At 39.2% G+C, this 13,064-nt stretch overlaps 3 protein-coding genes across 4 annotated transcripts; 1 reads left to right on the top strand and 2 right to left on the bottom strand.

Moving 5' to 3' along the window:
• The first annotated feature begins 235 nt into the window (after positions 1 to 235).
• dnajb13 (DnaJ heat shock protein family (Hsp40) member B13) lies at positions 236 to 3,665 on the top strand. Its single transcript, XM_028595743.1, has 8 exons — positions 236 to 407; positions 542 to 645; positions 1,223 to 1,384; positions 1,457 to 1,605; positions 1,689 to 1,802; positions 2,939 to 3,052; positions 3,147 to 3,223; positions 3,497 to 3,665. Exons 1-8 carry the CDS (start codon positions 340 to 342, stop codon positions 3,645 to 3,647), a joined length of 939 nt encoding a protein of 312 aa, XP_028451544.1. The 5' UTR covers positions 236 to 339; the 3' UTR covers positions 3,648 to 3,665.
• Positions 3,361 to 6,795, bottom strand: LOC114566904 (mitochondrial uncoupling protein 2). 2 transcript variants are annotated; one of them, XM_028595746.1, is made up of 9 exons: positions 6,624 to 6,795; positions 5,960 to 6,309; positions 5,716 to 5,866; positions 5,238 to 5,438; positions 4,901 to 5,117; positions 4,618 to 4,815; positions 4,420 to 4,521; positions 4,143 to 4,323; positions 3,361 to 3,974 (listed from the first exon to the last, which is right to left on the bottom strand). In XM_028595746.1, exons 4-9 carry the CDS (start codon positions 5,361 to 5,363, stop codon positions 3,860 to 3,862), a joined length of 939 nt encoding a protein of 312 aa, XP_028451547.1. In that variant the 5' UTR covers positions 5,364 to 5,438; positions 5,716 to 5,866; positions 5,960 to 6,309; positions 6,624 to 6,795; the 3' UTR covers positions 3,361 to 3,859. The 2 variants fall into 2 exon arrangements, with proteins under 2 accessions (XP_028451547.1, XP_028451545.1); XM_028595744.1 differs by having other exon boundaries at positions 6,628 to 6,795.
• Positions 6,796 to 8,836: 2,041 nt separating this feature from the next.
• Positions 8,837 to 11,674, bottom strand: LOC114566489 (mitochondrial uncoupling protein 2). Its single transcript, XM_028594994.1, has 8 exons — positions 11,583 to 11,674; positions 11,123 to 11,255; positions 10,731 to 10,865; positions 10,424 to 10,631; positions 10,133 to 10,330; positions 9,908 to 10,009; positions 9,630 to 9,810; positions 8,837 to 9,539 (listed from the first exon to the last, which is right to left on the bottom strand). Exons 3-8 carry the CDS (start codon positions 10,854 to 10,856, stop codon positions 9,425 to 9,427), a joined length of 930 nt encoding a protein of 309 aa, XP_028450795.1. The 5' UTR covers positions 10,857 to 10,865; positions 11,123 to 11,255; positions 11,583 to 11,674; the 3' UTR covers positions 8,837 to 9,424.
• Between the last annotated feature and the right edge of the window lie 1,390 nt (positions 11,675 to 13,064).

Below are 13,064 nucleotides of genomic sequence, written 5' to 3'. Positions count from 1 at the left end.
TTTAATAGGCAATTCAAAGTTTATACGTGTTTGAGAAGCTGAATAGTACTATTCCACTGTGACTTTACCACTCGCAAACAAAATCACCAAATTATAGCTTTGTTGTATTTTTATAACATAAACTCAGCAGTCACATATTTTGTCAGATTTTCTTTACCATTGAACCAGATCGGCTCAGCCATTATTGCAATTCCCGCGAGAGTCTCCCGAGCATCTGTTACCCTGGAAACCGAGCTAAACAACTGCCCTGAGTTTTTGTTATTTTAACACCCACACCGCGTGAGGGCACATTGGGTTTTCCTTTTACTTTTTAAGTTCGTTTTAAGCATTTGATACATAATGGGAAGCGATTACTACGAGACGCTGGAAATAAACAAAAATGCAACCGACGCAGATATAAAAAAGGCGTAAGTTTTACTATCAACTTTTAACTTAACGTGACTTGATCATAGACAGTATATGGACTTGGTAGACGTTCAAACCTGGAGCATACCGGCCGTGTTGTGCTTATTGTCTCAGTCCTCCTCTTTTATCTAACTAGATATCGACGTCTTGCATTGAAGTTTCATCCGAGCAGCAACAGAGAAACCGGAAGCAGTGACAAATTCAGTCAGCTGGGTGAAGCCTACGATGTGTTGAGCGACCGTAAGTACGACAGAGAGGTCTGTCTCTTTTATCTTGACATCTGGAACAGTAACGTTAGTGCAACCTATCCATCGAGGTTAAAGATAAACGCAACAAGGAAATATAATTTAACAAAGCTATAGAAATTGTCGAAATAATACTAGTAGTCCAATATAAGGCTGCAAATAAAAATGGAAATAATAAGAAATATATTTTCTTTTCAGCTTTATCTCTGATGCTAATAGGGGAAAAACTCATTGCTATCTTATCTGCTCTCATAATATGTGTCAGGATAAACGAATAATAGCATACTAAATATATAACATGTTTGTAAGATTGAGAGGAAACTGTTATGAGGCTTGAATAAAGGAAAGCTTGTTCTGTTAACAGGTGATGAACACTATTTGAAGCCTATATACAGTGCGCATGTACTTTTTCTATTAAAAGTCTACAGGGCATATACATTCAATTCAAAAACATCATCTGACTGAATCTATATATAATGATCCACCTTTTATAAAAAATACTATATCAGGCATTTACTGCATGGAGACTGGACGGTTTGTGTCTCTAACAATATCTATGTTCTTTGTGACAGCTCGGAAAAAGGCAACCTATGACAAGTTTGGTGAGGAGGGTCTAAAAGCTGGGATCCCACCTGAGTTTGGCAGCAGTGGGGCTTGGTCATCTAAATATGTCTACCATGGGAACCCAGACAAAACATTCAGAGAGTTCTTTGGAGGCGACAACCCATTTGCAGGTAAGAAAAACAGACCATACGATGAATGTTCTTATTCAAATGTCATACTAACACACATTTTTTTTTTTTTAGACTTTTATACAAACGATGCACCACTTCAGTTCGGTGGTCTGAAACCAGGAGTGGTGAAGACCCAAGATTCTCAGATAGAGAGAGACCTGCATTTGTCTCTGGACGATCTCTTCCACGGATGCACAAAAAAGATTAAGATATCACGACGGGTAAGAGCTAATATATGTGAAATAACCATCCTCTCTCATCCAACAGCTTACATATATTCATGTTTGCCTCATTTGTTTAACAGGTTATGAATGAGGATGGATTCACATCTGGTATCAAAGACAAGATCCTGACTATAGATGTGAAGCCTGGATGGAAAGAGGGCACAAGAATAATTTTCCCCAAAGAGGGAGATCAGGTAAAAGAACTATACATCCATTTACTATTGAGTTTTAAGACAACTGTAATAATAAATCTTTTTCTGGCATACTAAATAGTATGGTAGTATGGGTATTGGAGCGCAAATGAGGTCCCATTAGCTGATCTCTCAGCTAATGGCACCTCATTTTATACAACCCCAGCTTTAAGTGTGCTATAGGCTTTAGAGGAAAGTCTAGCAAATGACCAATATACCAGTACTGTATGTACAATCTTAGATTTGGAAGCACAAAACATGTCCCTAAAGTTGAAAATATGTTTTCTTTTCAGCATAAATCAATCAATCAATCAATCAATTTATTATTTGTCCCAGAGGGCAATTTGTATCGCAGCAGACATAAAGTATAAAAACAGATAAATGTATAAAACGCACATAAATACACAACAGATTACACTATAGCTTACAGCATCTAGTATATACATTTTAGACACTAATAGTGCAACTTTGTGCAGATGTATGTTGGATTATCATAAGCATAAGGAATATCGAGAGGAGTAACATTTGTAGGCATCTCTGTTAGAGAAGGGTAAATGCTTGGGATCATAGGGGATACACCATCAAAGAAATTAATAATTTGCTTAATACTGAATGTACTTTTTGAGCAAGTCTGAATGTATATTGTAAGTATGTTTGATGGATAAGTGTGTGATATGATATTGATGAAACATGACTGAAAATCTGCTCGAGCTGTTGACCACAGAATGCAGGACTGAGCCGTTTTGAACCAGGGAAAGATAAGAGAAAGTAATGCTTTCATGTGAACTGGTAATATTTTGGGGAAATTCTCAAAGTGCATTCAATAACATAGTTATGAAGGGTTATACTTTCCACTGGGTCCTCTGCTTTTCCACCAGTAGGTGGCCTCAGCGGATCTCTTTCAGTGTGCTCACACATGCTTATATGAATAAAACCACATAGTAATGAGGGAGAACAATTATTTGTCTCCCTTACCTCTTTTGTTATGCTTGATAGGATTTGGTCATTTTTATCTCAAAACAAAGTATGTGCACAAAGCTATTCTTGAACAAACTGCATAGTAACAACTTATTACATAGCCATGTTTTAGGGATAGACCCTGACTGCATGGTACTCATCTTGCTGTATTTTACCTTAAGGGACCAAACAACATCCCTGCAGATATAGTGTTCATGGTGCGACAGAAGAGTCACCCCCTGTTCGTAAGACAACACAATGACCTGATCTACAAGGTCCAGATCACTCTGGAGATGGTGAGTCATGTTAATGTGAGCCAGAATAATGATTTTAATTATTAGTTATACTTGATTTGGTTTAAGTAGAATAAGCACTTAACCTTTCCCACAGGCCTTGACTGGGTTCTCTGTGGACGTGGAGACACTAGATGGCAGGCTAATCAGTATTCCCTTCAATGACATTGTACAGTAAGCACTTTCCTATATTGGGGCCAAATACTAAATAGCATCCATGTATAATACTGTAATTTGACTTTAATCTCCGATACTCTAAAAGCTGATTTCGTGATTTAAACATTAAGATAAAAGCAAGTAATAGATTATCATAACAAATTCAAGCACTTTATATAAAACAGTACACTTAAACAGAGACATTTCTAAAAGGATATCTTTTGGTGTTTGTGCATCATCTGCATCAATTACCATGTTCCTGTCTCTAATTTGTTTGTCTCAACACATCAGCCCTGCGTACAAAAAAGTGGTGACCGAAGAGGGAATGCCGCTGTCCCAGGATCCTTCCCAGAGAGGAAACCTCGTCATTACTTTTGACATCCAGTTTCCTGAGAAGCTCTCCGCCGAGAGGAAGCATCTGATCAAACAAGCTCTAGCTTAAATATTCATCACATTCTAATACATGTGTTGCTATCCTTTGACTAAACGTGGTCATGAGAGAGAGAGAGAGATAGAGGTGTCAACACTATTTGTTTAACGTTGATACTTGAAATATAAAATATACACTAGGATGCAACAAAAAGTGAAGATTTTTTTTTTTTTTAAAACAACACCACTGTGCTGCAACATCAGCATTCTGACCGACAATAATGACTACAGTATAGTTGTGCAGTTGTGATTCGCTGCCATCATGGCTCGTTTCAGCTGCTCGTAGGTCACAAACATCACCACGTTCCAGGAGCCCAGGCGTAAGAAAGATGGCATGAACCTCAAGAGCAAAAAAAAAAAACAGAACAACATGATTGATTGCAATCCATTCATATTAATAGGTGTTTAGTTTAACAACATTTTCTCTCCTCTCTTCCCCCTCCTCTATAAATGTTTGATTTATATTCTCATTAAACCTCTCAATATTGTCCACGCAGACAACGCTTACCCCTTATAAAATGCAAGCGGCCCCTCTTTGGTCATCATGGCAGCAGCACAATTGAGGACACTGTTGTACTGGCCAAGAGCAGCGTTCATGTATCTTGTCTTGATCACATCAACTGGAGAGGCAATCACTGTCGTGCACAACCCTGCACCAAAGGCTGATACAAAGTGGCAGGGCAGGTTATCTGTGGAGTAAAGGTCAAAAGTTATTGTTCCAAAGAGAAGAATGCTGGGGGCACTATGTCATGCCTCTGCATGATGTACTGCAGACATTGTTTTACCTGTCAGGGGAGTGGACTTAAGGAGTGTGTCTTTGATAAAATCATATGTCACCAGTTCAGTGCAGTTAACAATGGCATTCCGTGCGATGTTTGGAGCTGTACCTGCGAGACAGAGTAGTATGAAATATTTATCATAAGAAATGAAAGCACATGCTTTATTACCTAAAAAGAAAAAATCCTTTTAAACTTAAGCTATACCTTTCCACAGACCACGAATGCCTTCTTCTTTAGCAATGGTCTTGTAAGCATCAATGGTGCCACAGTAGCGTCTGGCATGCCCAGGAGACTGGGCCTGTGCCTGGAAGCGAACTTTCACCACATCTGTAGGCTGAGCAAAAGCAACCGCCATGGCACCGGTGGTAGATCCTGCAAGCAGCCGACTGCCGATACCAACATCTGAACCACAGAAGAGGGGGGTGTCAGGCCTGATTGGTGCAGGACTCCCTTGATAAACAATTAGAACACAGTCATAGATACTCACGATCGGAGCCTTTAGTGTAGAACTGTTTAACAGAGTCGTAGAGACCAATGCGCACAGAGGAGAAGCTCATCTGCCTTTGGAGTCCTGCCACCAGTCCACTGTAAAGGCTCCTGGGCCCCTCTGTACGCACCATGGTGGTGATGGTGCCAAACACTCCACGATACTTCACTGCAGACTTTTTCCCTGTAGTTGCGGAAGCTCTGGCCTCTCCTTGGATCTGTAAAGGATAAAATGTAAATAGGTGAGGATTAAAAAGGGTAGAGGACTTCAGTGTAACTTCTTCATGTTTATGGCCACTAAGTAATGCACAAAAAGTTTTATGGACGTGGACGTTTACCTGCAGCCGCACTTTGGCTGTGTCCAGGGGAAAGGTGAGCAGGTCAGCTATGCAGCCTGCAGTTCCTGCTCCCACAAACTTCACAGCTGCTGATGGAGGCACATCCGCAGGTCCAAATCCAACCATTTTCCAGAATGATTTCGATCAGTATATTGAAGAGTGGCTTCTTAATGCAGACAGGACAAGAGGCTCCTCCAAAATCTGAAAAACATACCCCAATATTGATGTATTTAATGTAAAATGGCTCCAGCTGTGGGTGGTTCGTTTAACACCTCCATTAACCAAGAAAGACATCCTAAAGTAGAGGATTTAGCGATGCTAAATGAAAGACAGCTGTTCAGTACATTCTGTGCCGACAAGGAAAGGCTTGCTCACGTGGGCTAAAAAAAAATGCCTCGGGAATTCAATATCACACATAAATATTTTCTCTCATTTTACATGTAATTTTTAAGTCTGATTTTTGGTTAATACTTCTTACCTTTATTGGAGCAGTTTAGGACAGAAATATTAGAGATCAGGATTCTCTAAAGGTATCCCTCTGGCTGAACTTTGTCCCACCTATGAATTGGTTTCCTTGTTTTTCCATAAAAGATTTTTCAGTGATGAGCCCTAAAATCATACTCCTAATCCTGGAAAAGAGAGAAATAAGGTAAAAAACAATAGCACGGGAACAGTATTAATAATAGTATAAATATGCCAAGAACAAAAGTCTTATACTATACCGTGATTTTGATTTGTTGAAGTTAAAATGCCTGGTAAAATGCCTCTCCAAGTGACAACAGCCGAATGAATCAGTGAATGAACAGGACGCAGTAGTGTGGAGAATACAGCCCTCCCTTAATACTGACTTGTCCTTGTTATATCATGGCATGTGTTGCTGGTGGAGCCCCACCCCCACTACATCTCAACTCCCACTTCATCTATAGAGGCTGCCTGCTGGTCCAGTGGAAGACTATAAACATGCCTGGGTGCATGCCTGGGGTTGTTTTTGTCTGATATGTGTTGGGCCATGTTTTCTCTCTCTGTCTGTCTCTTCTTGACTTCATAATCAAGCTTCCTCTAGATTTTTTCCCTAAGACCAGAACAGCATCATCAAACAATGAAAAACAGTATTGTGATTGATTAGACAGGCTCAACAATATATATATATATATATATATATATATATATATATATATATATATATATATATATATATATATATATACATATAGTTGTATAACACAGTATATAATGTTGCATTGCTAAATTGGATTTTTCGAACTTGCTTAATTTAGATAAGTCTGTTATCTGTTTGAAGGTCTGTACATCACATTATAGTACGGAGAGCACAGAGAGAATAAATGCTGAGTCATGCTGAAAACACAAGAACACATAGAACCTCACCCACCAGATTAGATCCGTATGTTCAGACCGTTAACCCTCTTACCACAGCTTTTTTTTTTTTAAAACGTGATCCATTGTTCATTGTTTGACCAATGACTGATCGTCAAAAAAGTACTGTTACTGAAGTATGTACAGTTGTCAAAACACCACAAATATATAATTTTGTGTTTTTTATTAAAAAAGTATTGGGTGAGGCTATTTGCACCCTGGTGCAATTAGAAGTGTATGCTATTTGCACCCCTGGTACAATTAGAAGTGTATGCTATTTGCACCCCTGGTACAATTAGCAGTGTATGCTATTTGTACCCTGGTGCAATTAGAAGTGCTATTCGTACCCTGGTGCAATTAGAAATGAATGCTATTAGTACCCCGCCGGTGCACACAGCAATGTGTTCTATTAATACCCCGTCTGGTACAAATATCAATGTATGCTATTTGCACCCCTGTGCATTTACAGTACCTTGGCATATATTTACACACAGTTATCCATACTACTCATGTATTACACCTTTTTGGAATATTATCGCCCTGACATTCTTACCCTAACCATAACCAATCCCACTCCTCTTGCCTAAACCTAACCAACCCAACCAGAGCAGGCATATTCATGAGTCTTCCCCTACCACCCCGCGTTCGCGGGTCCTGACTTGCGCAATTGCATGCAAATTATCCAATCCAAATGTAAAAAAATAAGATCGCTACACAAAAGGAATCGAACTCCAAACTCCTATACCAAAGGTAAACGTACTAACCACTCACGTAGCATTTCTCTCAGAATATTTAATAACTGTTTACCACTTGGTTTCTTCAAGCCTCGGTTGCTAAGTAACCATACTGTATACAAAACAATAGGTACTAAACAAACCAACGGTTGTATGCTTTCACTGAAGACAGAAAGCGCAACTGTAGTATCCATTTTCCGCTAGAAATTCAATTGTTATAAACTTTAGAGACAAAACTTCCCTAATATGCCAGTTTCTGCGGTCATGGAAGATGAACGTCCGCCATGATTTCGGTGCACGCGAGCAACGTTTTTTTTGTTGTTACGTCACAGGGTGTAAATAGCTCAGCTGTGTGGCCGAGGCTATTCGTACCAGGGGTGCAAATAGACACTCATAAATAAATAATATAAAAATAAAAAATAAATTCACAAAGAGTATTGCATTGGTTATCTGCACACTGGTGTGAACAGGGCTCTGTGAAGCAATGCAGCATTGTATTAGTTAAAGGTTTTGAAGTTGTAAAACAAAAGTCATATAACGGATAATAATGGAATATATGTATTGCGAATTGCAATGTGAATGAATGGTACGCTACGTGTTGTCCTATTCACGTAGCTGTACGAGACCTCTATACATCTGACTGACCCAAGTGTGAAACTGCATGTGATTTTGGAAATATTACATGCTCAATGAAGGCCTTCTAAACCAAACTGCATTCATTCAAAAGGTCCAATGCAAGAGGAGGACCTTGATTTCATACTTAGTTGTTAGTTAGAAGTTATCTCATTCTACAGCTCTGCTTTCAGGTCACCAGGGCACCACTTGAAAGGCTCAGAGTCTCAGACGAGTGAATCGTTTCCCTTGTGAACACTAGACAAACACCTCTCTGATCTAAAGTAGCCACTGATTTTTCTTTCTTCTTTTTTGGACTGATAATTCAAAAGAATGTGTCAAGATAGGATGATGTAAGTCTGGTCAATACATGTGTTTTTTCACTGATACTGAACCTAAATACTATGCTACATGTAATTACTTGCGGGACAAATACGCCGATACGTTTTGAAGTCATGTTTGCTTTCTACTGTCTTTCCCAAATCAAAAGGTTAAAAAAATTATTTCATCAAATATGAATCAAATGTTATATTGGATCATTTGATAGCAATTTATTTTAGTGGCTCATTGTGGACAAACTGGGATCCTCATCTTGCCTTAATCATCAAATTATAAGATGGGAAGTAAATCCTGTGTAATTGTCACATTTGCACAGATCAGATGGTGTACACTACTAATTTCTACTACAATGCAACTTAAATACTAAATATTGTCCCACTTAAATCGCAAGATGCTCCACCTTCTGTAAACAGTCTACATCTAGTTTAATGATCTATCATCTTTTTTCTATCTAATCACACTATTTAAACTGTATTCCAGGGTTGTTTGATGTAACACAAATAACAAAGGTGCAGTGCAATTCAATAATAGACAAAGGAGAAAGAATTGGCACTTCATTTATTCATTTTGACATTATTTGACACTGTGCACAACATATTTAGAACTTATTGACCAGCAATAAATCATGCTATCTACAATGAGCAGCACATTGATTTACCTATAAACCCCTGAACAGATTCACAAACAGTGGTAAACATTGTAAACCATAACACTGAAAGCAACGTAAGGAACATAGAAATGGTCACTGTTTAGGTCTCTGTAGCCAGACTCAATCTGTCTAATACCCTAATGGAAAACCTACCCTAAATTACAAAATAAAATGACACAGTAACATTATTCATATTATCTCACAGTTCATTCTTGTAAACACGGAAATCCATCTCAAAACTATGTAACAGTCCGCTGATCAAGTTTTTTAGTATATATGTGGATAAGAGATAAAAACATACGGTAATCTTCTGGAATAATGATTTCACATCTGTCTTTTACAGCTAAATACGCATATTTTTCATGCTTTCTTTATACGTGCATCCTTAAATCATTCTGTATTGCAACAATGCCCTTAGAGTCTGTGTTTCTTTTGGAAGGTTGATGAGCTACAGCTTCCAACAGTCTGACAAGCTGAGGTCAAAGCGGCGACTCCCAGTACTGTTGTGTTTTGGTCATACCTCTTTTAATTTGTTCATAAGTCACAAACATCACAATGTTCCATGACCCCAGTCGCAGGAAAGAAGGCATGAACCTAAAGGAGACAAAGGGAAGAAAAGTGAACAAGTGCCCCAAAACAGGTTATAATGTTGTTTGGTTCACTGTTATGTAAGCGTGTGTTTACCCTTTATAGAAGGCTGTTGGTCCTTCTTTTCTCACCATGGTGAGAGCACAGTTGATAGCGCTCCTGTACTGGCCATCCGCCGAATTCATGAACCGTGTTTTGACTACATCCACAGGAGAAGCAACTACTGTTGTGCAGAAGCCTGCACCAAATGCGGCAGTGAAATGGCACGGCAGGTTGTCTGTAGGAGAACAGAAGCTGAGTAACATCCTATATGTGGAGGAACTTGGAATAATAACTGCAGTTTCTGCAATCATGTGTTTGCTTTACCAGCTCACCTGTCATTAGGCCATAGTTCAGGATGAGTTCTTTAATCAGGTCATAGGTCACCAGCTCTGCACAGTTTACAATGGCATTACGGGTGATGTTGGGCATGCAACCTAAGAGAAAGGAGAGACAGTTACTTCAAAACCAGTGGAGGGGCTTTTCATGATTAGAAATATATATAATGCATTTTCATATATATATATATATATATAAATAACAAGTAACTTGACAAGCACCTTTCCAAAGGCCCCGTACTCCCTCATCTCGGGCAATCGTCTTGTAGGCGTTCAAGGTGCTGTTGTATCTTCTCCCACCATCAGCTAGTCGTACCTGAGCTTGGAAACGCACCTTCACCACATCTGTTGGTTGTGCTAAAGCCACAGCCATGGCTCCTGTGGTACAGCCCGCCATAAGCCGAGTAACGATCCCAGCACCTGTGCAGCATGAGTGTATTAGTCACAATGAAGCAGTGGGAGAGAAACCACCTTGTTTGTATGACACAATGATACTCAGTTTATGCAACTCACTCTCAGTGCCTCGAGTGTAGAATTGCTTCATGGAGTCGTAAAGGCCAATTCGGATAGAGGCGAAGCTCATTTGTCTCTGAAGTCCTGCCACCAGTCCACTGTAAAGACTTCTGGGCCCTTCCGTACGCCACATGGTGGTGATGGTGCCAAACACTCCCCGATACTTCATTGTACTAGCCCCTTCAACTTTCTGAGACTCCCCCTGAATCTGGGTAACAGAATGATAAGCAAGGATTGTTAGCAGCAGGTTAAGACACATTTGGAACTAAATCTGAAGGTAAAATGTGTCAAGCCTCCTGCTTCTAACCTGTAATCTGACTTTGGCGGTATCCAATGGAAAGGTGATAAGGTCAGCAATGCAAGCCGCCGTGCCTGCCCCGAAGAACTTAACTGCCGCAGAGGGCACCACGTCTTTGGGTTTCATGCCAACCATTTTTTACACCTAGGTTGATGACACAAATGGAAAAATCTGCCCTTAATGCTATTTCCCAGGACTTCTGTGTATATCAAACCACACAAACCAAAGAAAGTCATTACTCAGCTCAAGACAGACACGCAGAATATAACTGTTCTTATTGTCTCACATTTAATCACTTCTGTTTGTTCTCATTGTACAGTACAGTAACTTTGGTAAAACCAGATTGTACTTGTAATACTGAGTGTACTAACATTTGTGTCCATGCTAAACATTGTGCGTACCTGTAAATGAAGGTTAAGGAAAAGCTTCAAGTTTCCTCGAGAAGTACACTAGTCTTTGGAAGAGGTTCTGTTGTGGAAATGCCTCGGGCCATAAACTCTGTTCGAAGTGAGTCGGCCAGCATACCACCACACACTGCAAAAACAAGCATTTATCTACTTATCATCCAAGGAAAATTTGTATTGTTGGTTACATGCATTTCATTAATAGTGGTATCATTATGATAACTGAGATGATACATTATACCTAAGTTCAGACCTACAACATTTTCAATAATTCAAGAATTTAAATATTAATAATAAAATCCATATTGAGATTTAAAATGCAGTAATGATATTTTTCATTGCTTTGGGTTTTAATTTACTGCGTAAATATCAAGCAACATAGGTTGAGTCTAAACTCATGAAAAAGGTGCATGATTCTTTTTCTAAAAATCACTGTTATCTTTGTGTAAATGTTTACCTAAATAGTTTCCCAGGAAAGTTATAATCCAGAAAAGTGGAGAGAATATAAAATCATTTAGGCAGTTAGTCCCATCAGTGTCCTCGTCTTGTGCTGTGTGCTTTTTGTTGAATAAGAAGCGGTTGAATTTATAGACACCTTTGCACATGACTGCGAGGCAGCCTGACAAGTTGGTCACACCTGTTATGTATATCTCATGTTTACCAGTCTGTGAAACACAGCAAGATATTTGAGCACTTGTTGATCGGCTCCTAACAGTGTTATTATAGTAGTCTGGCAGTGAATCCCACTCTATGAGCACATATGAACATTGAGAATATGTTATAGCTGTTTCACAGCTAATTTAAACCTGTGAAACCTGCTGACATGAATATATTAAAGTTTTAAACCCAGAGCTTGGAGTTTACATAACATTTCTCACAACATGTGGGGATACCAGCTCATATTACTACACGGACATCAAGGAACATACCTCATGTTTCTATTGGTTTATATATATGGCCAATCAGACAGAGAGGCCTGTCTGGATTCTCTAAATGTTTTCATGGGGTATTTGAATAGCTGACAAGATCTCTGTGGTGGATAACAATTGTTCCACATCCTTTTCTCAGTGTTAGTGCCCCCGCAACATAAAGCAATACTAATTGTGGATTTTTCCTTATTTTTCCTTTATATCTCCTCTCTGCAAGTATTAAAGTTACAAAATGTTCCAGGCAAAGGAACCACCATGCTTCTCAGCCAATCCATATGGTGAACGAGGGCGGGTGGGTGAATGCACATAGCATCTGTTATCATTCAAGCCATACAGTAAGCATCTATACAGGCAAACTCGCAGCACCCAAAGAGAGGACTGGATGTTGAATGGAAAGTGTAAGAGAGACACTTTGTCAGTAATGGGGGTCTGCATGCCTCTACGCATGTGACTTTCCATAGCAGCTCCAGGACAAGGCTGCAGCAAGCTTACGTCACGCCATGTGGTTGACTGTGCAAAACTGTCTTCCCATATCTAATGTTTCACATGCTGCTTCATGTGCGAACATGTTGTTCTATTCCCAAAAACTGCACTGCTAGTTCTTTACATTGTGCCATGCACACAGGTGTTTCCCCCATGTACTGCTGCTTTATCTGTTTGTCTTAATACTGTGTCTGAGTACTCCAATAATGTATAGACATTACTGTCTATTGATAGAATTCATTTCATATTTCCAACATCCTTGAAGTTGCTCTTGTAAGTAATGCTGATGAAAAGTCTTGCTTCTGCAAATTATCTTCACCTCTGACACATGTTCCACTATTTAAAGCTAAAGTGACCATAAGTTGCATGTGTTGACCAAGGACCTCATGTGGGCTGCCGGTTAGGATTTTGCTTCCACTAGCGTGAGGTGTTTTTTAGATGCATATATGGGTGTGTGCCTTTTTTTTTCTTTTTCGTATTTATTATATTTACTTTTTCAATTGGTTGATTATTCAATTATTTAAATT

The sequence above is a fragment of the Perca flavescens genome, chromosome 13 (genome assembly GCF_004354835.1).
Source record: "Perca flavescens isolate YP-PL-M2 chromosome 13, PFLA_1.0, whole genome shotgun sequence".
Lineage (NCBI taxonomy): Eukaryota > Metazoa > Chordata > Actinopteri > Perciformes > Percidae > Perca > Perca flavescens.
Note: the sequence above shows the minus strand (reverse complement) of the source record. Positions and strands in the feature narration are given on the sequence as shown.